This window comes from Vulpes vulpes, chromosome 2 (genome assembly GCF_048418805.1).
Source record: "Vulpes vulpes isolate BD-2025 chromosome 2, VulVul3, whole genome shotgun sequence".
NCBI lineage: Eukaryota > Metazoa > Chordata > Mammalia > Carnivora > Canidae > Vulpes > Vulpes vulpes.
In genome coordinates this window covers 42,548,218-42,571,794 of record NC_132781.1, presented here as the reverse complement: position 1 = coordinate 42,571,794, position 23,577 = coordinate 42,548,218, and the positions used below count along the sequence as shown (strand labels likewise).

The window sequence follows — 23,577 nt, the reverse complement described above, 5'->3', positions numbered from 1 at the left end:
TCATTTGTGTCGAAGTAATGGTTTCCCTAGTATCTGACCTGGACTCACAGATCTACCTTGCTTCCACCTGGCCATGGGCCCTACAAGGAGGCTGTGCCTCCCTGCCCTGTGGGCCCTGTAGTGGTGAAGTGCCTAGGCTGTTGTCCCTCAGCATGTCCAGGGTTTCACAACAAAGCTGTTAGCATATACTGCTTTTTTTCGCAGGAGGTCTGGAAGACAATAGCTTGTACCAGTGTAAGTCCTCAAATATTCATTCATAAATTCAGAAAAAGAATATGTTAAGCACAGGCTGCAGTAGCCACTGTGTTAAATGCTAGGTATTATAGAGAACAAAGACAGGATCTCTACTTTCATGGAACTGATCCTTTGGGGAAAGAGTCAGTGAACAAGTAAAATTAATTTCAGATAAGGCATTAGAAGGAAAAAACAGGCTGATCAGACAGTGACTGAGGGGTAGTACTTTAGATTGGGTGTGAGGGGGGGCCTTTGAGCAAATGACATTTGAACTGAGACTAGAAGAGGAAGCCATCTGGGGGAAGCACATCCCAGGCAAAGATCCTGAGGCGGGAACTTGCTTGAGGGGCAGACAGAAGGACAGAGTGGTGCGAGTAAGGAAGAGAGGTAGTGATCCCTTCAAGGACCTAAAAGGACCTAGGGGAAAAAATGAATGAAGCCCAAAGCGAGGCCCCACCCGGCCCCGGGGGAGTGGACCCAGGTTGGCGTTCGTTCGCAGGGGTGGGCGGGGCCCGTGCCTGGCCCACCCCCGGGGGCGGGGCGGTACCTGGGGCCCTGGCCGGGGGCGGGGCTGCGGACGCTCCCCCTTCTCTCGGCTCCAGCCGGCGCAGGCAGCTGCCGCGGCAGCAAGCGAGCGGTGGCCCCGCGAGGCCATGAAGGTGAAAAAGGGCGGCGGTGGGGCTGGGACGGGGGCGGAGCCCGCTTCTGGGGCCCCTGGCCCGAGCGTGGAGCCCAAGCCCGAGCCGCAGCTGCAGGCGGAATCCGAGTCCGGGTCCGAGTCAGAGACGGAGGCTGGCCCGGGGCCCAGGCCGGGGCCGCTGCAGAGGAAGCAGCGGATCGGGCCAGAGGACGTGCTGGGGCTGCAGCGGATCACGGGCGGTGAGCACTGGCGAGGCAGCGCCGCCCGCGGCGGGAGGGCGGGAGGGAGAGCGCGCGGGAGGGGGCACTCGCTGTGCGCCTTGCGCTGAGCCTGGGCCCCCGCCCCCTTTCCCGCCCTACCCCCCACTCCCGCCTCCCCTCCCCCACCCGGGTACCCCTCGCTTGAATCCCCTACCCTTCTGCCTTCCAGCCTGAGATCTCCTTGTACCCGCCTTTTCTCCCTTTAGATATTTATTTTCACCCTACTCCTATCTTTCTGAGGAGGCCATCCCCCTTTCCCATGGTGGAGGTGAGGCAGCAGCTGCAACTGTGACCCCTTCCTCATAGAGTCTTCCGAGCCCTTTGAGGCTTTTCTCTGCAATAATGAGGATGGATGCTGAGTATATTCTGTCCTCAGTCCTCACCCTGGAGGCTAGGAGGAGGCTGAGCTACTTAGGTGACCTTAAGACCCTCCAGTCGCCCTGATCATTAAATGCCGTCACTCCAGATTCCCCAGAGAGTCTGGGGCCATCCTCCAACCTCAGGAAAGGACTGGGCAGGAAACCTCAGTGGGTTGGCTCTGGGCCCTCTCAAGGGAGTAGGTTAATGCCCTCCATCCCCCTTAACCTGTCTTCTTCTTCGGGGAGGCCTAGTCTCCCACTGTGGTTGAGTTTCTGAACTGAACTGCCTGGGTTGAAGTCCCAGCTATGCCATGTAATTGGCAGTGTGACCTTGGGTGAGTAATTTCACCTCTGAGCATGTTCATCTGTAAAATGGGGGATAATGGCACCTATTATATAGGGCTGTTGTGAAAACTAATTTTCCGATTTTGCATAGTGCCTCACATGCTGTGCATGCTCTGTAAATAGGGCTCTTTTGTCAATAGTACTGAAGGCCCCACAGGACTGCTTATGGCTGCTGCCTGGAGGCAGATAACTGGGCATTCAGGACAAGGGAGGAGGTTGCCAGGCAGAGAACAAGGGCTACGAAGCCTCATGGCAGAGGCAGTGGCTGAGCCTCAAAAACAGGCATTTGGAGAGAGAGTGGTCCTCCAATGTAGTTTCATTTATCAGAATCCTGCACTGGCCCCTCTGTGAGAGCACTGTTGAGACCCCTCTTTGGTGGAAGGGGGCAGGTGCTGGAGCAGACCTGAGCTCTGGAGCTGCAGGAGCAGCAGAGCCAAGGCTGCCAGACAGAGCAGTCGAGGGGACTATAATGGCAGGTCTAGGCCTGTGCATCTGGGTCCCTGGGGGACCAGCTTCTCCTCTCTGAGCCAGGCAGCAGCCATTCTTGGCGGGGCCCCCAGAACACTGAACTGCCTCGCCCGAGCAGACACTAGTAGAGGGAGGGGTCCTGGACCAGTTTGATGGTAGTGCCAATTGAGCTATAACTGGCAATGGCAGCATTTAGAATGAGGGGAGAACTTATAGGATGTTTAGAGGTCAAGCTGACCTGTCTGGGTCTTAGGTAACTTTAGAGACTATTTTGTAACTGTAGGGGCTTCCAGCCCATGTACTGCCATGTGTCTCCTAATTTGGAGGAAATCCGTAGTCCTTAGAGATGGGGCATCTGTGGGAGATGAGTGGGGGAAGGGGCTTCATGGGAACCTTTCCTCTATAGAAGCTGAGACCTGGGTTCCAGGGATCTCCATCCTGGCACCCCCTGGTCTCTTTTGACCCTAATCACACAGGTCTGAGGTTTGCTCTTCCTGGATTACCAGCTCTGAATCCAGCTTAGGAAGCTATTTGTAGCAGAGGGAAAGGGGGGGGGGGGGGGCGGCGGCAGTTTTGTTCTGAGCCTTAAGTCACTCTGTCCCTTTATCTGCCCTGACCCCGGGCAGGCTTCATCCTTCCCTTGGCAGAAGGGAGGGTGTGGGTGTGGCATTCTGAGCAACGGGCATCCCACTTCCCTCATTTCCTCTAAGGACAAAAGGGCTGCTAATTCAAGGTGTAGTAGAAGAGACTGAGGGCGGACTCTAAGCACTCATTCCTGCTGACAGGAGAGGCTCCCAAAGCGAGAATGTAGAGAGGGAAGGGCTTTCCAGGGAGCTGGAGTCTGCTCCTTGTGCCCTGCACCTTCTCTCTACATCTTGGGACTAGTGCATACATTCTGTGAAAATAAGGTGTGTACAGGGTGAGGTCAGGGCTGCCCACATGTGTTCCTCTTCCTCTCTCCCCACTGTGGATTGTGGTGGACAGGCCAGAGATCAGGCCCTTCCCCAAGCCCTGCTGGACCTTAGGGTGCCAGGAGGCTCCCAGGAGGGCTTCCTGGAGGGGGCTGCCCCAAGCTTAGGGAAGAGAGAGTGACCTTACATTCACTTCCTCTTCCTGCCCCAGAGGAATAGGAGGTGGCCTAGGGGCCTGGAGGGTGATTTCCGGGCCTCTATGGGGAGGATGTGATGCTGTGCAGGCTGATAGCACCAGACCCAACAGTATTTCTTTCTGTTTGTTGCCAAGACCTCCCTGAGCACTTGTAGTTGCTGGTGCCGAAGTGAGGGGTGGATCAGGCCCTGATATTCCTAAGCTTCCTCAGCCACAGCTCACCACTGTTCCTGGTTCCTCTTCTGGGCCTGAGGACTCCCTTTCCCCCATGCACACCCCCACGTGCACCTGCCACACCCTCTTCCTGGCTAAACTTGGTACTCTTCTCTATGGGGGTAGCTCAGAGCTAAGGCTGGGTAGATGACCTTCAAGCGGGTTCCCTCGGTTTGCTAAGACTTCCCACTTGGAGATCCAAGGGGATAGGAGCAAAGGTGGCCCCCTTCCTCCAATATTCGAGGCTCTGGGCTTGAGTCAGCAGAGCTTTGGCTAAGCTGCTTAAGGGAGCTGGGCTTATATAAGCTGCTTACGGGGAGACGAGGGGGTTAGGGGTGAGGAGGAACAGGAGTGGGGTTGTTTTCCTGCCCTAGCACCACCCAGGTCAGGGAAGTCCTTGCCTGACATTCCTAGATGTAGCACCGGGGGCAGCTATGTGCTGGAGGTGGGGCTGTTCTCCAGGGCAGCACTGTGGATATCTTGAGGCAGAGCTATGTCACCCTCTTTAGCATGAGGTTCTCAAAGGCAGGGCTGTATCTTCCCTCTCGTGCTGGGACTCCTCATTAGATCAGAGCCCAACTGGCTCAAAGTCACCAAGCTCGCCCTGGCAGGGCAGAGGCTGGAATAAGGCCGTGCAACTCCAGGATGGGAGAAAAACCGCTGAGGGGAGGTGATCTCATCTTCCACCTTTCTCACCTTGGCCCTTCCTGACCTCAGAGATCTCTGAGGAGAGAGCTGTTTGCCTCTCATTAGATCCAAGTGACAGAGCTGTGTATCCTCCACATTCTGGGTGCATCCTCAAGGCAGGGGCTCCATTCTCACTTTCTGGAAGGCAGTGTGATCTTTCAGAATCAGAGAAAGTAGTAGCTAGTCTGGGGTCCCAGCAAGGCTGAGCAGGGTCTTCAGGGTGAGTCCCTCTTTTGCTTAGCTGCCTGTCTTCCCTAGATTACCTATGCTCTCCCGAGGAGAATATCTACAAGATTGACTTCATCAGATTCAAGATTCGAGACATGGACTCAGGCACTGTTCTCTTTGAAATCAAGAAGCCCCCAGCCTCAGGTGAGTGGGCTGGGTGGGTAGGCTATGGACAGGGGGACGAGGTGGATGAGGGCTGTGAAGTGGGTTGCCCAGGGAGTCCTCAAGCTGTAGAAGAGTCAGAGCAGAGCTGGGGTTGGCCCTCTCCTTTTCTTTCCCATCTGTTTCTGGGGCTGGACATCTTGGGAGGACGGTTTGGCCCCTTCAGTCCCCGCCAGCCTGCCCTCTGCAGGCCTTCCTGGGAACTACAGTCCCAGAGGCCCCAGCCTCTGTTCCTCCTGTGGCCCTGGGAACCTCACTTAAAATTAGTGAAATGCTGACCTAGAAACCACTCCCCTTTCCCAGTGGAACCATTTGGCCAAATGGTCTGAACCCTCAATGTCAGAATCTCCTGGGGAATTTTTAAGAATCCAGATGGTGGGAGTCCTGGGGTGGAACCCTGGGTGGGCCTGGGCCCCAGCCTTAAGCCCTCTGAGCCCCAGTTGGGGTACATTACAGAGCGGTTGCCCATCAACCGGCGGGACTTGGACCCCAATGCTGGGCGCTTTGTCCGCTACCAGTTCACACCTGCCTTCCTCCGCTTGAGGCAGGTGGGAGCCACGTGAGTCACTGGATGGAGGTGGGGAGGGTTTGAGAGGATGGGTATGGGCTGGGGGTAAGGGTGAGGGTGGGAATGAGTCCTTCTTGAGTTCTTACTGAGCCTCTCTTTGGGGAGTGGTGTCTGTCTTGAGCCTTGCTGGCTGACTTCAAGGCCAAGTTCAGCTCTGCCCCCTCCTATCTGTCAGGGTGGAGTTCACAGTGGGAGACAAGCCTGTCAACAACTTCCGCATGATTGAGAGGCACTACTTTCGCAACCAGCTCCTCAAAAGTTTTGACTTCCACTTTGGTTTCTGCATCCCCAGCAGCAAGAACACCTGCGAGCACATCTACGACTTCCCCCCTCTCTCTGAGGAGCTGAGTGCGTGGGCAGGGCCTTTGTGGGAGTGGAGGGTTGGGGGAACTAGAGAGCCCACATTGGGAGGAGTGTGGGTCTGGCTCCCTTCCTCCCACCCTGAGCCTCTTGAATTGAGCTACCATTCCTGTGCCACCTATAGGGGAACTGAGGCTCAGAAAGGCTGGGGGAACTCTTTGAGGTGGTTCTGAGGTTGTTCAGCTTGTCCCCATCCCACAGTCCTGAAGCCTCTGCAGTGGCCTGGCTCAGGCTCCTTCCTGACCTTTGCCCCAACTGGTTGGGCCTCTCTTGCAGTCAATGAGATGATCCGTCACCCATATGAAACACAGTCTGACAGCTTCTACTTCGTGGATGACCGGCTGGTGATGCACAACAAAGCAGACTATTCCTACAGTGGAACGCCCTGACTCCCAAAACAGTCCTCTACCCCAGGAGGGTCCCGGGCCTTCAGCTGTTGACCTTCCCGACACTCCCCTCTCAACCCAAGATCTTCTGCCTGGGCAGTGTTCTGAGAGCCCTGGACCCTGAGCCAGCGATGGGAGGGAGGGTACCTGATGTCCCCAGCCCAAGTCTCCAAAGCCCATTGGCCCTGGCACATGGGGTGGGGTGGTAGGAGGGCTGTCTGCCTCCATGTCCAGGAGGCCTCCTGTGAGAGGTGTAGCCAGGACTTCTGGACAGCCTACCTGGGCCTCTGGGGCCGAAGTTAAAGAATAGTGTTCCCCTATCCAGGCTTTGACTAGATCAGGGCAGGCACCCATTCCCTGCCCCTGCCCACCGCTGACAGGCCATTTAGAGTTGTAAATTCACAGATCAAAATCCATTGGGGGAGGGGGTCTGGCTGCCAAGCTTCCCAAGGGGTTTGGGGCCCTGGCCCCAGCCCTAGCCCCAGCCTTTACCATCAGGGGCTGAGCTACTGCTTGAGATGTGGGAGGGACCGGCCCAGATTGCAGCCTGTGGTAGGGACGGACCAACTGTATATAGTTTTCAATAAACTCTCTCCTTTTCTGTTCTTTGGCTGTGGACCAGCATGGGGAGGGGGGTGTGTGTGCCAATAATATTGCTCCCAAATCCTCCTGTCCCCTAATCATTTACACTCTGGCATCATATTCAGCATCTAGAGTCAGCATTTAGTGCGTGTTGCAGCTGGAAAGGGTTTTTCCTTTGATAAAGATGGAGACCCAGGCCCTGAGAGGGAACGCTTCTGCTCAGTCATAGCCAACTCTGGCAAAACAGAGGCTGGGACAAAGGCCCTCCACTCTAGGGTGGACAGGAGGTGTGGGGAGGTGGCCTGATCTCTAGCCCACTTCCCCCACCCAGAGACCACAAGGACTACTAGGTTGTGCTTTTAGCCCTCCTCAGAGAGACAAGGTGGACACAGTTTGGGCCAAGGTCTAGAGCCATCTCCTTGCACTCAGCTGCCTTGGGGGAACCCCCTGACCTGGCTGCCCCCAGCACTGCCTCAGACCCAGAAGAGCTCTTGATTTCATTAGTGGAGAAAATTGAGGAACTGAAGGAGGCGGAGAGCTCACACTGTTCTCAGGCACTAATTTGGATATGGCTGGTGACTGTGCTCTTTGGGCTGAGGCTTTAACCTCACCCTCTGACAGGCCTAGAAGTGCTGGAATTTACGTGGGTTCTGTGGAGCCCTGGCTGGGGTCAGGCCCTGGGCTGCCCCATGGGAATTCTAAAATGAGTAGGACACAAACAATTGTTCCTAGGGATAAGGTGGACTGGGCTTACAGGGGAGCAAGAGTCCTGCTTGGAGGGATCTGGGGAGGATCCTTGGAGGAGGCAGTATTGGAGCAGGGGCACTCAGGCTGATTGGGTGAGAATTCTAGCACAGGAGAGAGCATAAAAGCAGAGGTCTAGAGGCAAAATGTATCAGGTGCCTTCAGGAAAGTTAATATGACAGGGAGAAGTCAAGGCTGAAACCCAGTCCACAGCCTGAGTGTTGAGGTAGGAAGGGGTACTGTCACTGGGTTTGGGAACTCAAGTTGGATCAAGGTGGGTGCGAGAGGGACATGAGTTCAGGTTGGGATGTGCTGTGGTGTTATACAGATGTCCTGAAGGGGTGTTCGGAAAGAGACAGGAAATTGAGCCACAAGACCAGAAGCAGGATGAAGGCTGGAGATGGTGATCCTTGGAGATCAGTGGCTACAAGGCAGTTGCTGAAGCTGTGATGGTGGTTGAGTTATGGGATGCCCAACTAGCACTACTGGTGTTTAATGAGCAGGGGACAGGAATGCCAAATGCCTTCCAATTAATGGGGCACTCCATGCAAACAGTCCACACCTCCCAACTAAGGGTCACTGGATGGGAGTATGTAACCCTAGGGAAGGCTAGTGAGTGAGAGCAGGACAAAGGGAGAGGAACCCATAAAGGAGATAAGAAGGGCAGCCAGAGAGGCAGGAGCAGAAGCCTATTCTGTAGTAGTATATGTTAGAAGCTGGGGGAAGAAAATTTCACCAAGAAGCGAGTGGTTAGGAACTGTTGTCACAAAAGTGAGGAAGAAGCATGGGCTGGGTGTGGGGCGGGTTCGCAGATGAAGCTGTGTGGGTATACAAAGTATTTGGAGTTGGAGGTGTTGTTTATGGGGTTAAAAGTCTACAGAGAAGGGGATCCCTGGGTGGTTCAGCGGTTTAGCGCCTGCCTTTGGCCCAGGGCGTGATCCTGGAGTCCCCGGATCGAGTCCTGCATCAGGCTCCCGGTATGGAGCCTGCTTCTCCCTCCTGTGTCTCTGCCTCTCTCTCTCTCTCTCTCTCTCTCTCTCTCTCTCTCTCTGTCTATCATAAATAAATAAATAAATCTTAAAAAAAAAAAAAAAAAAACAACAACAAGTCTACAGAGAAGCTATAGCAAGTAAGATGGACTTTTAGGCCACCAGTTGTCAGGAAGAGGATGCTCCACTACCACCCTGGTATCAATCTTAACTGGGCCTGGTAAGTCAAACTGGGTTGAGGTTTTGGGTTGGGCTGAGGTCCTCATCCCTGGAGCAGGTACCAGATTGGCACTCACCTTGAGAGTCTTATGTCCCTTGGGCCTGGAGGAGGAGCTCGGCTGGGGAAAGCCTTGGCCCCCTGTCTCCTTTTAAGTCTTCATGTCTCTGGCACTGGTCCTGCTGCCAATGTTGCAACTTGATACATTTGGTTCCTGGCACTTTCTCTAGGAACCTAGAGGATCCCTGGGCAGAAGGAGGGAGAAGGCAGGGTAGGGGTGGGTCTAGTCCTGACTCTGATGATGATGAGCTATTGACCTTGAAAGTCTGTGGGCTTTGCTGGATCTGGACCTCAGATTTCACTTCTTTGAAGTGGGCCAGATTTCTTTGCTTTGGCTTCTTGGGAGTGTCATGAGGACCCCACTGCCTGGGTTGGGCAAGAAAGCCCAAGAGACCCACTATTCATGCCTACCCAGGCTGGTCTGCATGGTGCGTGTTGGGGGTGCCAAACCCACTGTAAAATACTTGCAATGCTTCCCTACCAGATGGTAAAGAGTTGCTATCTGAACCCCCCAGCCCTTTCCTACCTAACTGGGCTTCTCCGATTAAGAGCCACCCTCCACCCCTCACCACTCTGCAACTAAAGCAAGAGTACTTTATTTTTTGTGTGTGTCATGGACCCCTTTGTTATTGTCTGCCGAAGCCTATAGACAATAACGTTTTTCTGACTATAAAATATGTGGTAATCCTGAATATTTTAGGTACTAAAAACTATATAATAGAAATCTATATGTCTATCCTGCAACATCTGTGATATAATATAAAAACATCTATGGGATCCCTGGGTGGCTCAGCGGTTGAGCATCTGCCTTCAGCTCGGGTCATGATCCTGCAGTCCCGGGATCAAGCCCCGCATCGGGCTCCCTGCATGGATCCTGCTTCTCCCTCTGACTCTGTCTCTGCCTCTCTCTCACTCTGTGTCCCTCATGAATAAATAAGTAAAATCTTTAAAAAAATAAAAACATCTGTGATTTCTAATCTGTGATTTCTCTACCTTATGACAGAATCAGATTCTAGTAAAGCTATTGTGATTCATTGCTGATGTTCATAATTGAGGGAAATACTACATTTGAAGTTGAGATGAGTGAAAGTGAAGGTATAATTTCTTCATCCAATTTAAAAATTCTTTAAATTTATTTTAGAGAGAGAGCTCATGAGTGTGAGTTGGTGGTGGGGGTGGGCAGAGGGAGAGAGAGAGAATCTCAAGTAGATGGGCGCTGAGTGCAGAGCCCAATGCAGGACACATCTCATGGCTGCTTAACCGCCTGAGCCACCCAGGTGCCTCTCTTCGTTGAGTTTAATGAACCCATGAGCTAACCAGGTTTCGAACCCTTATGTTCAGAGTCCCCTCTCCCCAAAAAAGGTGAAATCTTCCAGAACCTGCGTTCTTCCATTCCGCTCACCCTAAAACTGTGACCGTTTGGTGTGAGGCGGCCAGCAGGGGGCAGCATATGAATGGGAGAGAGGGGCCCCGCTCCCAGAGCAGCTGCAGCTCAGTTTTAAAAGTTTAAGGGCCGGTCTGGTTACAAACAAAAACAAACATGAGACCCACAATTCCGTTTGCCACCTGCCTTGCTTGTGTGGGTGCCAGCTCGCTTGTTGGTGTGCCATATGGGCCCTGGGGACAGAGATATGAGTGTCTGGAGGAGATTCGCCACCTGAGCTGGGAGGTTTTGTAAAACGGAGCTTAACAGAGAGAGCCTTCACCCCTTCCTTTATAGTCGGGACTGGGCTGGGGCAGGCAGGTCTTCCTCTCGGTGTACTGGCTGGCCATGTCTCCTCCCATTTCCCACCTACCCTGTCCTATAGGGGCTAGGCTATAGGGAGGGTGCTGCTTGTAGGGTGGGGTTCTATTAATGGTGTCTTCTACAGAGCTATCCTCTGGGGTAGGCAGGTGGTGTTGACCAGCCTCCAGGCCTGGCCCCTGGAAGAACTCTGGTCAGAGTCCCCATGTGGGGCTGCTCTGAGACTTGAAGGGCATATGTGTGCTATTGTCTCCCACAACTGCCCCATCCCTGCCCCATCAGGCAAAGTGTAGGGCTCCCTCTCAGTCTGCTTTCTGGTCACAGCAGTCCGTTTGGAGGTGGTACCTGGGAGGTGAGTTTGAAGTGCAGAGGCCACCTTCCAGGGCCTGCAGTGCACACAGCAGCGGGCTAGGCTCCATTCGTGACACCTGCAGAACCCACACCCCAGCCGTGGACAGATTGGGGACAGGAAGGCACAGCCTGGACAGGGAAGTGATCCCTTCCTGTGTGAAGAGATGGAGTGGTTTGAGGAGGAAGGTGGTGAATCTCAGTAGGAAAGGGTGTAGGGGGAGGGAATCCTCTTCCTTCTTATGGGAAGTTCTGGGAAGAGGCACGGCCCACCTGCCCTCTGTTCCTCCTCCAGACTGATCAGGAATTCCCCCTAGATGCCTCACTCTTCGGATTTGGAAACTTCAGGGTACAGAATGAGGGTCAGGGTGACATCATAGATGCAGGGCATCTACAGTTAGTGTGGCCTGGCCTTTGTGCCCAAAGAGGGGAAATTCGGAAATGAAATCTCGGAAGCCAAGACCACAGGCACTTGCTTTATTGTTCCAGGTCAGGCCACCTAGGGATTTGCTTGTGCTTTACCAAGCCCAGGCTAACCTCTGTGGGTTCTTGTCACCCCCAGACCCAGGGTAGGCCGAAACTCCAGCTTGGCTCTCCGGTAGAGCATGGCAGGCAACTGGGCCACACTCCCTAGCTCCAGGGACATCCTGGGTCTGCCCAGCAGTCAGAGAGAGGGAGGCGTCAACCCCCCGCCCCACCCCTGCCAGCCTGTATCAGACTCCCCTTCCCTGAATTCCCTGGGTTGCCTGGGACAATTGGAAGTAATTAGTAAGTTGAGACCTAAACTATATGAAGTTCTTATAGAGAAGGAGTGAGACTGTAGTGCCCTGGAGGGGCCCTTCCTGCACCCGGGGCTGGTGAAGAGGATAATTTTAAGTTTCTGAGGGCAAGGGCTTTTCCAAACACTTTGTGTCAGAAGTGGGCTCAGTTTGGTCCTGGGGTGGCCGTTACCCCTCCTGTGTGTCATTCTGGGGGAGGTGAGACAGAGAATATACTGAGGATGGGGAGAGCCTGGCAGGGTGGGTGCTAATGGCAGCCCCCCGAGGGGCCCACAGAAGACTTGGGGAGAGGCTCCATACCTACTCCTCCTTGACCAGCTGCTGGGATGGAGATGGGAGAATAAATACAGGGAGCTTCTGGGAGAGAACATACTAGAAGGGGCCAGTCCTGAAGAGAATGTGGACATCAGAATAGGGTTTCAAGGTGATCCTGGCACTGGCATGAGGACCTTAGGCCCCCCGCTCCCCCCCACCCTCAGCTGCCTCAGAAATGGAGTCAAGCTCTCAGTGATATAGTTCTGATTCCTCTGGATAGAAGGTATGTGGGTGTGGGTGTGTCTAACTCTGTGTGTATGTGTGTTTGTGTGTGTGTGTGCATATGCATGCACATATTATGAAGAAGGCCTTACTTAAGTGTGGATGAGTGTGAGTTAAGGAGAGTGTGTTTTTTTCTTGCCCAGACACTTGGTCTTCCAGGACCCTGAGTGAGGAGCTGGCTCACCAGATGGCAGAAATGTGTGAGGGGCAGTGGTGGTGTCTTCTTCATCCCGGCTGCCAGCTAGCAGTTGCCTTAGTGGCATAGGGGACAGGGATGGTTTTCCTTCCTTGACCTTTAAGGTGGGCCCATTATGGGCGGCCAGCTGGGACTTCCAGGCCAGACAGGCTGGAGCTGCTGGTGGACATGGCTCATGCTAGGGCCATGGGCTTGGAGCTGGGGCTGAGGTACACAGAGGGACCTGTGGGGGGTGTGGGCTCCAGCTCCATGAAGGCTGAGTAGAGGGTGGTGAGGTGCAGGTCACCCAGTGCCCCGGAGCCCCCACTGCCTGGTGGTGCCAAGTCGCCAGTCCCACTGCCTGTCTCTGCCAGACAGGGCCCAGGTGGGAAGCAATGGGTTGGTGGCGGAGGTGGCGGCATTGACGATGATGTTGGGGATGAAGTCACCAGTACCAATGGGTCGAGGGCCAAGCTGTCATCCTTCAGCTGTTCCCACAGGTTTCCTAGTTGGGAGAGAGATCAGGAATCACTGGGAGGTACCAAAGAGCCCTGTCTCCCCCCACTCCATGGCTCTTGCATGCTAAAAAGAGCAGGATTGGGGTTACCTTGATGGGGGAATAGACCTTTGGCACCAGGCAGTTGCTAGAACTCTCATATTCCTCTGCCATAGCTTTCAGATGATCTCTGGGGCTCTTTTTTTCGAGGGAGGTGAAGTGGGCAAGGACTTGAGAGCTGACCTATTGGAAGGGCTGACGCGGGATGCCTGGGTGGCTCAGCGATTGAGTGTCTGTCTTTGGCTCAGGGTGTGATCCCAGAGTCCCAGGATTAAGTCCCAAATCAGGCTCCCTGAGTGGAGCCTGCTTCTCCTTCTGCCTATGTCTCTGCTTCTCTCTCTCTCTGCCTCATAAATAAGTAAAATCTTAAAAATAAATAAATAAATAAGGAAGGGCTGATGCTTATGCTTACGCTGTGCACCCTGGAGTTAGCCTGCAGAGGGCGTCCCTGGAACTGCCCCCCTCCCCGGGGTTCCTGCCCAAACTCCTAAGGAAGGTGCACCTGCAGCCAAAACCAAGGATCTTCCAACAACATGCTGCTGAACCCAGTGAGCTGGCTGTGCTTAGCTCCCTGGGGCTCCTCCACTGTATGCCTGAGGGAGAGAAGTGGAGCCTGGAGCACTGGTAAAGCAACTCACATGATGGCTGATTGTGAGTGTTGAGCATGCTCCCCACTTCTGGATGGGGTTGAGGATCTAGCTGCATGTTTCTAACATGCTTACCAAGACCTGAGCCATCTCCTCCACACAGCCCGGAGCTCTGTGAGAGCCAGCTGTCTCCACCTGCTTGTGGATGTCCCTCAGCCCAGTCCACCCAGGGGGGTCTGAGGCCTGGGTCAGTACCCCCTCCAAACCTCCTGTGGCCAGGACAAGGGCCTGGGCAAGCACTGGATCTGAATGGGTGGGCTTGACCACGTGTAGAAAAAAGCAGGCAAAATGGAATGGAATCGATAGAACCTCTTCCCAGACTCCTCCTGCCAAACCTCTCCAGGACCTGCCTAGTTCTGAAGCCTTACGCTCTTCCTGGGGGAAGATCTCTCTCCTTCTGCATTAAAAGATGAATGAGAAGATGCAACCACTTCAGACTGGCAGTCACTCACAGCCAATATGGAATATAACACTGGGCTCTTTCCCACCTCCCCAAAGCTGAGAGTGGCTAGACGATGGGGTCAGCGGGAACATGTTCAGGGGCACCAGGAGAAGGGAGATAGGGCAAGAACATTCCTCTTCACCCCTTGGCACCCCTTGCCAGCTCGGGATTTTTCTGTTTCCATTGATCAGAAACCTGGCAGCTAGCAGGTCATGTCCTGGAGCCTTGGAGGGGATGGGCCACACTGCCAGACGTATCTGTGCAGTCCTGTCCCACCTTCCTTTTCTCAGCCCTGCTCACCCTGGAGGTCAAAGTCGGTGAGAGAGGGGTTGATGGCATCCAGGTCAGTGCCAAGGTCTCCATCTGGCAGCAGGGTGTCATGCATGGTCTTGGCCGGGGAAGGCTCAGCCAGCAGCTTGGCACTGTGGCTGGGTGGGGTGTTGGCAGGCAGAGGCGAGTCCTGGGGGGTGCCTGGCTGGGCCCGCAGCTCAAGGCGCCCATCTGGTTGTGGGAACAATGGCTGCGGAGGTCCAGGAGGGGCCAGGCCCGGTGAGAGGTGTGAATATGTCTGCCCATAGCAAGAGGGGACGTGCCCCCCAAGTAGGTCCTGCAGGGGGTTCTTGCCAGGAATGGGGCCCGAAGCTGGGTGGATTGGATGCAGTGGCTGGGTGAGCCCCACTGGAGGGGCCAGGGGTCGGATGGGGCCTGAGCCTGCCAGCCCCAGGGGGGGTGGGCAGCCCAGCAATGGGGAACCCAGCTTCTCCCTCTTCTCTCCAATGAGGCTGTCCAGCTCTTCTGAAAAGGCCCAAGAGAAAAGAGAGAGGAATACCATGAGAATTCCCTTTCCCCACAATCTGTCCCCAGCCTTGGAACCACTCAGGCTACTCTCACTAATCAGTTCACTAGCTCAGCTTCTCTCCCTCTCTCCCTCCCTGCCACCCAATTCCTCCCTCCTCCCCGCCCTGCACCCCCCTCAGCTCCGGGGCACCCTGGACCCTCTCTTGCATTGCCCCCTCAGCCTCTTACCTGGCTTGGCCATGCTCTTGCGCACAGCAATAGGGTCTTTCCTCTTCCACTTCTGTAGCTCCTCCTGCATCTTGTCAATTTTGGCTGGATTGAGGGCCCACAGGCAGCCTTTGCGAGAGGAACTGCCTGATTTGTTCTCCACTTTCTCAAAGCACTTGTTAAGAGAAAGGTTGTGGCGAACAGAATTCTTCCAGCCGTCAGGCGCTGTCTGCCAGAGCAGAGCAAGACAAAGTTCAGGCCAGGGTCAACAAGCCTGAGCCAGGTCTGGGCTCCAGAAAACTTCTTTGTCCTCTGGACACAGAACCGCCACCCTTTCTGGCGCTTGTCATCCTCCTCAGCACCCAGCCCATGCTTGGTACCCTTCAGTGGTGGGGAAGGGGCAGGCAGGAACCTTGACTACAAATTATTTTCACCTAAAATCTGCCTTCAATGCCACCCCCACCTCTGGCTGACCCTTCAGAGGATTATTGGGATGGTTCATAAAGGGAGGGCTGGTTCCTCCTCTGGAGTTGGACCAGTCCCCCTGGTTTTCAGGCTGTGCTAGGACCCCTCACAACTCTCAGGTCTCCCAAGGCCAGCTTTGGAATGGGGAGGAAGCTGAGGAATGCTCCTTTCCAGGGTCTGCCTCATCCCTGCTTGAGCAAACTCAGGAGAAAAGAAAAATGGATGAGGTTGTATTTGGATGTATGCACATGTTGCTCATATATTATGTGTATATCTGCGTTTTGGTTGGGGGGGAGGGATAGATTGGCTATGTGTACGTGTATGTGTGCGCATGTGTCCCTAAGTATGTCTCCTTGGTGTAAGCTTGTCTCCTGTGTGGGTCTGTGAATTCATTTGAGTGTGAGGATGTTTGTGTGTGAGAAAGTCTCTCTGGGTATGTGGGGGTGTCCATGATTGTGCATGTGTGTGTGGGTGTGAATGTTCACATGAGGGTGCCTGGGAGGCGTGCCCGGGTGGGGAGGCCAGCCCTTAGGTGGGGAGTGGGGGGGGGGGCTCGTGCCAACAGAATAAACACCCATTAGGAGGCCTGGTCATACCACCAGTGCAATAATTGTGCCCAGGGAGGGTTGTAAAAACCATTAGGCTGACTCAGTTGGGTGAGAGGTGGCGGCAGGGGTGCCAGTGGGTACCCCCACCCCCGCTTCCAGCTCTGTTCCAGCCTCTGTGATAGTCCTGGGCCTGGCAGGGTTATGGGCAAAGCATCTGCTCCAGCCGGTGGGGCCCCCATACCCTCACCCCCTGGTCCCTTTTCCCTTTCAGCCTGCAGTTTCTGCATAATGAGGGGCGGCCACTCCCTCCTCCCCAGCTCCCTTGCCTGAGGGAGCAGCCAGGCTGAATCACGCCCAGCAGAACTGGGTCCCAATGCCAGCGTCACTGCAAGTTGCTGGCAGGAGCTGCTGGAGCCTTTCTCAGGGGACAGATGGCCTGGGGCTGGGGGCTGGTTGAGATGACCCCCAAGGCTCGCAGGGTCATAAGGGGGGATTCTGGAGCCACCAGACTGGTCAGCTGGGGATTCACCGTCAACTCCCACAACAGTTCCTACTAGAAGTCCAGGCCGTGTCGCCTGATGGGCAGAGTTAATGTGCACTGGGCCTTTTTATAGGCCCATAAATCTGTGACTTTGGGATGCCAGGGCAGCCCCCGCCCCAGCCACTTCCTGTTTGGAAGAAAGATGGTCAGCACTAATAATTATGTCCAGTGGCTGGACACTTCGCCAGTCCCACATCCCTGACTCATGGGGCTACAGGATGCCCACCTCAGCTGCCTTGGGCATGAATGCCACCCACCCCAGGGTCCACTCTGTTTTTACCCAGAAAAATGACCTTCAAATGGAGAGTGAGTGATAAAGGGGACAAGGGATCTTTGAACTAATTCCTTAGGTAGGTCAGAGGGGAGCCATCTGAGTTGGAAGGAATGTATGTGCCAACTGGTCCAACCTGACCATTTTACAGATTGGGAAACTGAGGTCCAGGGAAGAAAGAGGCTGGCCCTAGATCACACAGGAGGCAGTGACAGAGCCCAGACTCCAGCTCTGTCCCCTTATTAAGGGCCCTGCCCAGGTCACCCTATAGTGCTGGCTTCCCCATTGGGGCCCGTCCCATCCTCACAGATGCTTTCTCTCTGAAGTCAAATGTAAACTCAGGAGTGAGGGAGTGATGCAATTGGCTAAGAACAACAACTAGAACCAAAAAAAAAAAAAAAAGTTGTTAGACCTCTTCACTCTTCAGCCCCATAAAACAGGGATTACACGGCTCCCAGAAAAAATAATTAAGCCAGGAAGATGAGATGCAGGGAGGGGCTGGGGGCCAGGCCGGGAGTTGGCAGGGAGGAATGGCTGAGAGGAACAGGGCAGGGCCCTCACTTCCCTCTCTCTGGCCTGGCCCCGTGAAGCCCTATAGAGGACCCTCCACAAGCTGTAGGGCATAGGGAGGGTCTCGTCCCTAGATCTGTTGGGATATAGGGGCAGCCCTGGGTGCTGGCTTTGATGCTTCTCAAATCCCAGAGACAACTCTCCTCCCTCCTCCTCTCCCTTCCAGAATCACTGGTAGATAGATGACCATACTTTCCCATTCTCTGGTCATCTTGCCCACTCCTCATTTGATGGCAATGCAGCAAGTACAAACTTGTTTGAGTATCAGCTTCAGATTATCCTCAGGCAGGACAATTGAGAAGAGAGTGGGGCCAAAATCCCCCTACTGGCAGATGGAGATGAGTTTTGGACCTGGGCCTCCACATCTACCTCCTGCCTGGTTAGCAGGCAAGATTATCTCCACCAGGGTCTGGACCTTGGAGAAGGCACTCCTCACACACAAGCCCCCATCCCAAAGAAGAGGTCTGTGCTGGAGGGTATGGGGGGCATGCAGAGAAGGGAGGGAAGCGGTTGATGTGTGAAGCCAAACAGCTTGAGCCAACAACCGATCCCCTCTGTTGTATGACCTTGAGTAGGTGGATCACCCCCTCTGATGTGTTTGCCCATCTGGAGAGAAGGGCATCTCTCCAGCCTCTAGTCCAGTAGAGCCCTCAGAAGCCCCCTCAGTGGATGACAGGAACTACATACTGTACTTGGGAAGGTCAAGTGAGCCACCCAGTTCCCTGGGACACTTGAAGACCATGAAGCCCACACCCCGCTTTCTGGCAGAACTGCCGCTGAGCCTGCCACCCACAGAGGCAGATCTTAATCTCTCCCTGGAAGGCAGCGGGTTCTGTGGTCCCAGGATCCCATGCCACCCTGGCTGGCTAGCTCTTACTCAGATTCCTCTAACACTACAGCATCCTGGGGCCAGGGGTGGGGATGGTCTCTCAGTTCTTCCCAAGCTCTTCCTCTCCACTTGGGATAGGTGGATGATTCTTGAAGCCTATCCGGGCCGACATGTCTGCTTTCCACCAGCATAGATCTGACTCCTGGACTGCTGTGTAACCTCGGCGGAATGACCTAGGACTTTTTGAAGTGGAGACAAGAGGATGTGTGGAGGAGGCAAACCCTCTCCTGGCTTTCATTCTGACCCTTGCTCTGCCTTCTAACTGAACCCTTTGGCTCCAGAGAGGCCTGGCTGGCCCAGGACTCGGGATGGTAAGATTAGGGTGGATCTTGGGCTCACCTTGAAGTAGGGAAAGTGCTCCGTCATGAAATTGTAGATCTCGCTGACAGGAAGGCTCCCAGTTTTACTGTTCTTAAGGGCCATGAAGATGAGGATGCTGAAGGCAGAGAAAACTTTGAGAGTTTGGACTTCTGAACAGGCCGGAAGTCTCCCCCTTCCCACTCCACCTGCCCTGGCTGGAGTAGTTGAGGAGGAATAAACTGCTGGAGACTTAGGTGAGAGGCTCTATAAGGTTGAAAGGAGAAAGGATGAGAAGGTGTCTACTGACGTTGGGAATTACTGATACACAAGGGTCTTGTGGCATCTGAGAGGCCTGGGTTGTCATACTGGCTTGGCCACTCACTGGCTGTGTGACCTTGGGTGAGTGCCTTAACCTCTCTGAACCTCAGTTTCCTCAGCTTTGAAGTAAGGAAAGTAATAGCTACCTCAGAGTTGTGAGGATTAAGGATGATGCCTAGAACATAGAAGACACTCGTTAAATGGAAGCCATCATTACCAGCCAGGCCCTAGCCAGTTGCACACTGTCAGACAGCAAGGAAGGGAACTAAGTTTTCTTGAACCCCTACAATGTGCCAGGCATATTCTCTCAATTAATCTTTCCAAAGGCCTGAATATGGCTGTTCCTTTTTTTTTTTTTAACAGATGAATAGAAGCTCAGAGAGATTGCCTGAGACTTCACAGCTAGTGAATTTTAGATTTTATTTATTTATTTGAGAGAGAGAGAGGGAGGGAGGGAGAGAGAGAATGAGCTGAGAGAGGGGCAGAGGGAAAAGCAGACTCTATGCTGAGCAGGCGAGCCTGATGCAGGGCTCAATCCTAGGACCCTGAGATCATAACCTGAGCTGAAGGAAGATGCTTAACTGACTGAGCCACCCAGATGCCCCCATAGCTAGTGAATTCTAGAACCTCGACTTGAACTCAGTTCTGTTGGACTCCAAGGATTGGGTGTGCATCATCATCCTGCCTCCCCCAAAACTCTTCTCCATGCTTCTGGCTGCTGTTTGCGTTCCTTTTCCTTCCCTGAGCTCGCACTGGCTAGTGACCTGACCCCATGTGGGGCCTGGCACACAGGAGGTGAAGCCTCACTGTTAACTGGATGAATGAGGGTTCAGGTGGGAAGGTCTCTTAGAGGCATTGGGTGTTGCAGGCTTGGGGCTTACAACCCCAGCTCCAATCTTGCAGGTGGTGGACCCCTGAGCTGTATCTGCAGGCCTCATCCCTCACTTATTTCCAGCAGAGCTTTGGGGTTGGGTTTCTCTCTGTATCTAGGGGAAAGGGAGGGGGAAAGGGGCGAGCATCCCTCCTAAACTGTCAGTCCCAGCCCTGGGCCCCAGGAGGTTAGAGCTTAGGGGGCCCATCTCAGGGCACCAGCCCCTGCCAGGTAGAGCCACTGACTTGGCTCCCCAGGGTTAGACAAAAGGTCAGATGTGATCTAGTCCATCCGCCTGCCCCCATGCAGGAATCTCCTCTCCAGCATCCTCTCAAAACCTACTGGGTATGACTTCCATTTTTTACCATCACCTTATATACCTTGAGGATTCCATGCCTCATTTTCCCCACTGGTGCTCTTACCCCTCTTCCATCCACCCTAGGGGGGCTGAGAAACTTACCTGTAGGAGTAGATGGGTTTGGGAAAGAGGGACTGGTGCCCATCAGTGCTGGCCTGGGGTGCGATCCGCTGGTAGGGATAGTGTGAGGAGCCCAGGTACGGTATGGGGTAGCTGCCACCACCTGGTGAGTACTGTAGAGGTCAAAGGGGCAGAATGGTTGCCATGGTAACCAGTCTTTCCCAAGATGGTGGTGCCCCCCCACACACACTTCATGTACATCCAGAGGCGGGGCTGAGGCTAGATTCTTCTCTCACTGGTTATGAGCTCCAAAAGCAGAGCCATCTGAATCTCAGGGGGCTGGCTAAGGGTGTGGACATCTGAGAGACTCTGAGGATATCCACATTCCCAAATTTGGGATCTCAGAGGCCTCAAAGTGCCTTTCTTCCAAGCCATCTAGGTACTCTGGTTGCCATGGTGATGGGGAAGCATCCTGGCTGGGCTAGAGAGTGTGAGGTGCTCCAGGCCTCCCCCACATTTCCTGGAGCAGCTGGGTCGGAAGTGGGGTGTCCAGCCTGGGCGTTCGTTTGCTGGGCACTGCCACCTTTTACGAGTTTCAGTGGCTCTTTGAAAAGGCTGGTCATGGTGGTGGGCAGGTGGGGGTAGGAGGTGTTTTTACGGCAAAGGGAGTGGCTGCGGTGCCAGGGGTGGTGTTTTATGGGGGCAAAGGGGGTAGGAGACTCTGACTCCCCCAGGCTGAAGTGTTCTTTCCAGGTCACCCGAGAGACACTTAGTACCTGAGTCACCCTCTTTGCAGGCTCTATAAAGCCCTGGGTGCGGCCATCTTGTTCGGGGGGGTGGGTAGGGGGTACAGAACTCAGAAAACAATCAAAGCAGGGCTGGGCATGGTGAGGCCATTTAAGGTCTGGCAGCCCCTTAACCTCGCTGTGGCTCAGGCCCTGATGGGCCAGGCTGCCTCAGGGACACCCTCAAGACCTTGAGCCTCAGGATGGCTTTAGCCATTCCAGCTAGGCTCCTCATGGTGGCAAGGATGATGCCTCACGTGCTCCCTCTGTTTCCCTCCATCTCCCGCCCCAAAGCAAGCAGTCTGACCACCTCCCCCACTCCCCCCCACGTGCCTGCCTCCTTGGCTAGGGCCAAGATCAGGGCCAAGGCTAAAGAGCTGGGAGTGGAACCTGCTCCACAGGCAGGGCCTGTCTCAGTGCCAGGCTGCAGGTGGATAGAGCTGGGCTCTGGGCAGCCACTTGCTCTGTCTTGCCCAGTGACTCCTGGGAGCTGCCTGGATGCTCTGGGGCTCTTTTCTTTCTCTTTTTAAAAACGTGCATCCCATGCCAATGCAGGGCGATTACTTGGGCATCCTGTCCATGTCAAGGGAGCTGAGGCTGGGCAGTGGGGTGGAGAAGAGGGAAAGGGCCAAAGATGATGGGGTCTTGGAGCCTTCCAGGTGGGAAGGTCCCCTCACTCTATGCCTGCTCCCACCCTGTCTAGGTGAAAGGGAAGTTTGGGGCCAAGGCTACATAGCCAGACAGTGGCTGACCCAGACAGGAGCCTGTTGTTCCCTTTCTGCTCAGTCTTGTGTGTCGCTCCACACACTCCTTTTCTCTTCACCCCTGCCTTTGTCTGGCTCTCCTCCTCCTGCTCTTTTTGGTTCATGTCTGAACCCTGTCCCAATCTCAGCCCCACTCTCTTTCCTGAGACTCTCTAAGACTGTTGGATGAACCCCACCTACTCCTAGAGAAGGGAAATTGCTTCCTTCCCCATTATCCCCTGGCCCCCGACCCTAGGTGGATCCTGGACCTCAGGCTGCCCCTACCTGCCATTGCAAGTGTGCACAGTCATGTACACGCCCACACACCTCATACCACGTAATATGCTGAGGCCCCAGGGATGCATGCCCACCTGCCTCTGACCCACCTGGTGGAATGGGGGCTGGGAGGGACAGTACATGTGCTGCAAGGGGGGCTGGTAACAGTACATCCCAGGACCAGTCTCCAGAGCTGGGGGCTTGACCTTGACTTCTGACCCCTGCTGGAAAAAAACACAGATGACCAGGTGGGACCTTGATTTTCTTCCTCCCTCTCTTCTGTGGCTTGAAAGTTACACAGAAGCAACCTCTACTCTGCCTCCCCCAAAGCTTAGTCCTGGAGAGCAAATGGAGAACAGAGAAGGTCAGGGATTTTCTTGAGGGAACTCAGGAAGTTAGTGGGGGAGCCAGGGCTGGAATCGACAGTACTCCCTACCCCTCCACCTCACTTCAGGTGAGAGGCAGAGGCCGAGCTGTCCAGAGGAGTGGGGGAGATTTGACAATGATCACAGTGAGGTTGGGTAGGGTCAGAGATCCCTCTGGAATAGCACAAGGATATAGTGCCTGATCCCACTCAAGCCTGGCTTGGGGCCCACTTGGTTCAGAGCTGCTGGCCTCTCAGAACAGGTCTGTGGAGGACATCTGGAAAAGGTTAGTGTTCTAGAATTCCCACTGCAGGGCCACAGTAAGGGGAGCACAGGAAGTGGTCAGACTGGTTGGCCCAGCTGGTGACCCAAGCCCTGCCACCTCCTCCTCTGCAAAGCCCAGGGGAGCTCCAGCAGGCTCCTGGGAGGGGGCTGATGAGTCCTCTCCACTTTGTCTCCTGGTCATCCTCAACTCAAAGGCCTTTGCTCTCTGATCCAGGGAGTCTACCCAGTTGCTGGTCTGCTTGAGTCCCATGGCACTATTTCACCCAGGCACAGGGAATCTGCAGCTGCTACCGGCAGAGGCGGCCAGACTCTGGCTTCCTGAGGTCGTGAGGTCCACATGGAGCCTCTGGAATCTAGCACTAGTCAGAAAGATTGGACAGCTAGGTACTGGAAGGTGAAGAAGGAGGTAGACCACTCTTCCTGATGTTCCCAAGGGCCCTTGGGAACCAGCATCTGGGCCCAGAGGGTCAAATCAACAGTGACCTCTTTCTGGATGTGCCCTGGGGTTGCTGATGCAGAGATAGCCACCATCATAGAATCTCAGGCCCGGAAGGGCCGTTGTCCAACCTCCTCATTTGGAAGATGATGGGGCTGAGCCCACTGAGGGGAAGTGATGTGTACGAGGTCACCCAGTGAGTCTACTAGCAGCTGCAGTTCTCTGGGCCTGAGTTCCTTTCCACTGTGCAGGGGGAAGGGAGTGAGCTCAAATCTTAGCCTCACTTCCTACAGGCCAAGGGACACCTTGGGAAAGTCACTTGACCTCTATGGAACTTCAGTTTCCTCATCTGCAAAATGGGGATAGTGGGAAGTCTTTTGAGGGTTGCTGTGAGGAGTAAGTGGGGGTCCTTGAGAGGAAGCATCTGGCACAGTGCTCAAGATCTGGCACTGGGTAGACATTTGGGGAAGGCAGCAGCTAATATGATTGTGCCCTCACCATGAACAGCTGTCATGTTCAATGGACCTGAGGAGAAGCCATCAAAGGACTCCAGTACCAAGAGTCCCTGTCTTGGTCACAGCTGGTAGGTACCCAACCCCTTCTTTATCTTCCAAGCCTGGAAATCAGGCTTTGTCTGGGGTGGCTTGGGGATGG

At 54.5% G+C, this 23,577-nt stretch overlaps 2 protein-coding genes across 27 annotated transcripts in view; one reads left to right on the top strand and one right to left on the bottom strand.

The window, feature by feature from the left end:
- Positions 1 to 787: 787 nt before the first annotated feature.
- Positions 788 to 6,622, top strand: UNC119 (unc-119 lipid binding chaperone). Its single transcript, XM_026016219.2, has 5 exons — positions 788 to 1,113; positions 4,572 to 4,685; positions 5,160 to 5,262; positions 5,447 to 5,619; positions 5,908 to 6,622. The coding sequence occupies exons 1-5, from the start codon at positions 888 to 890 to the stop codon at positions 6,018 to 6,020; spliced, it is 729 nt and encodes a 242-aa protein (XP_025872004.1). The 5' UTR covers positions 788 to 887; the 3' UTR covers positions 6,021 to 6,622.
- A 4,542-nt stretch (positions 6,623 to 11,164) lies between these two features.
- FOXN1 (forkhead box N1) overlaps positions 11,165 to 23,577 on the bottom strand; it is a 28,336-nt gene continuing 15,923 nt past the window's right edge. For 13 of the 26 annotated variants that reach the window (XM_026016307.2, XM_072747804.1, XM_072747800.1 and 10 more), the window contains 6 exons: positions 21,948 to 22,058; positions 20,076 to 20,206; positions 18,466 to 18,562; positions 14,864 to 15,071; positions 14,138 to 14,632; positions 11,165 to 12,697 (listed from right to left, as the gene is read on the bottom strand). In XM_026016307.2, the coding sequence (XP_025872092.1) occupies positions 12,387 to 12,697; positions 14,138 to 14,632; positions 14,864 to 15,071; positions 18,466 to 18,562; positions 20,076 to 20,206; positions 21,948 to 22,058 (1,353 nt within the window). In that variant the 3' untranslated portion in view covers positions 11,165 to 12,386. Of the gene's footprint in view, positions 12,698 to 14,137; positions 14,633 to 14,863; positions 15,072 to 18,465; positions 18,563 to 20,075; positions 20,207 to 21,947; positions 22,062 to 23,577 lie in introns of all 26 variants that reach the window. The other 13 variants (XM_072747796.1, XM_072747806.1, XM_072747795.1 and 10 more) reach the window with 1 other exon arrangement.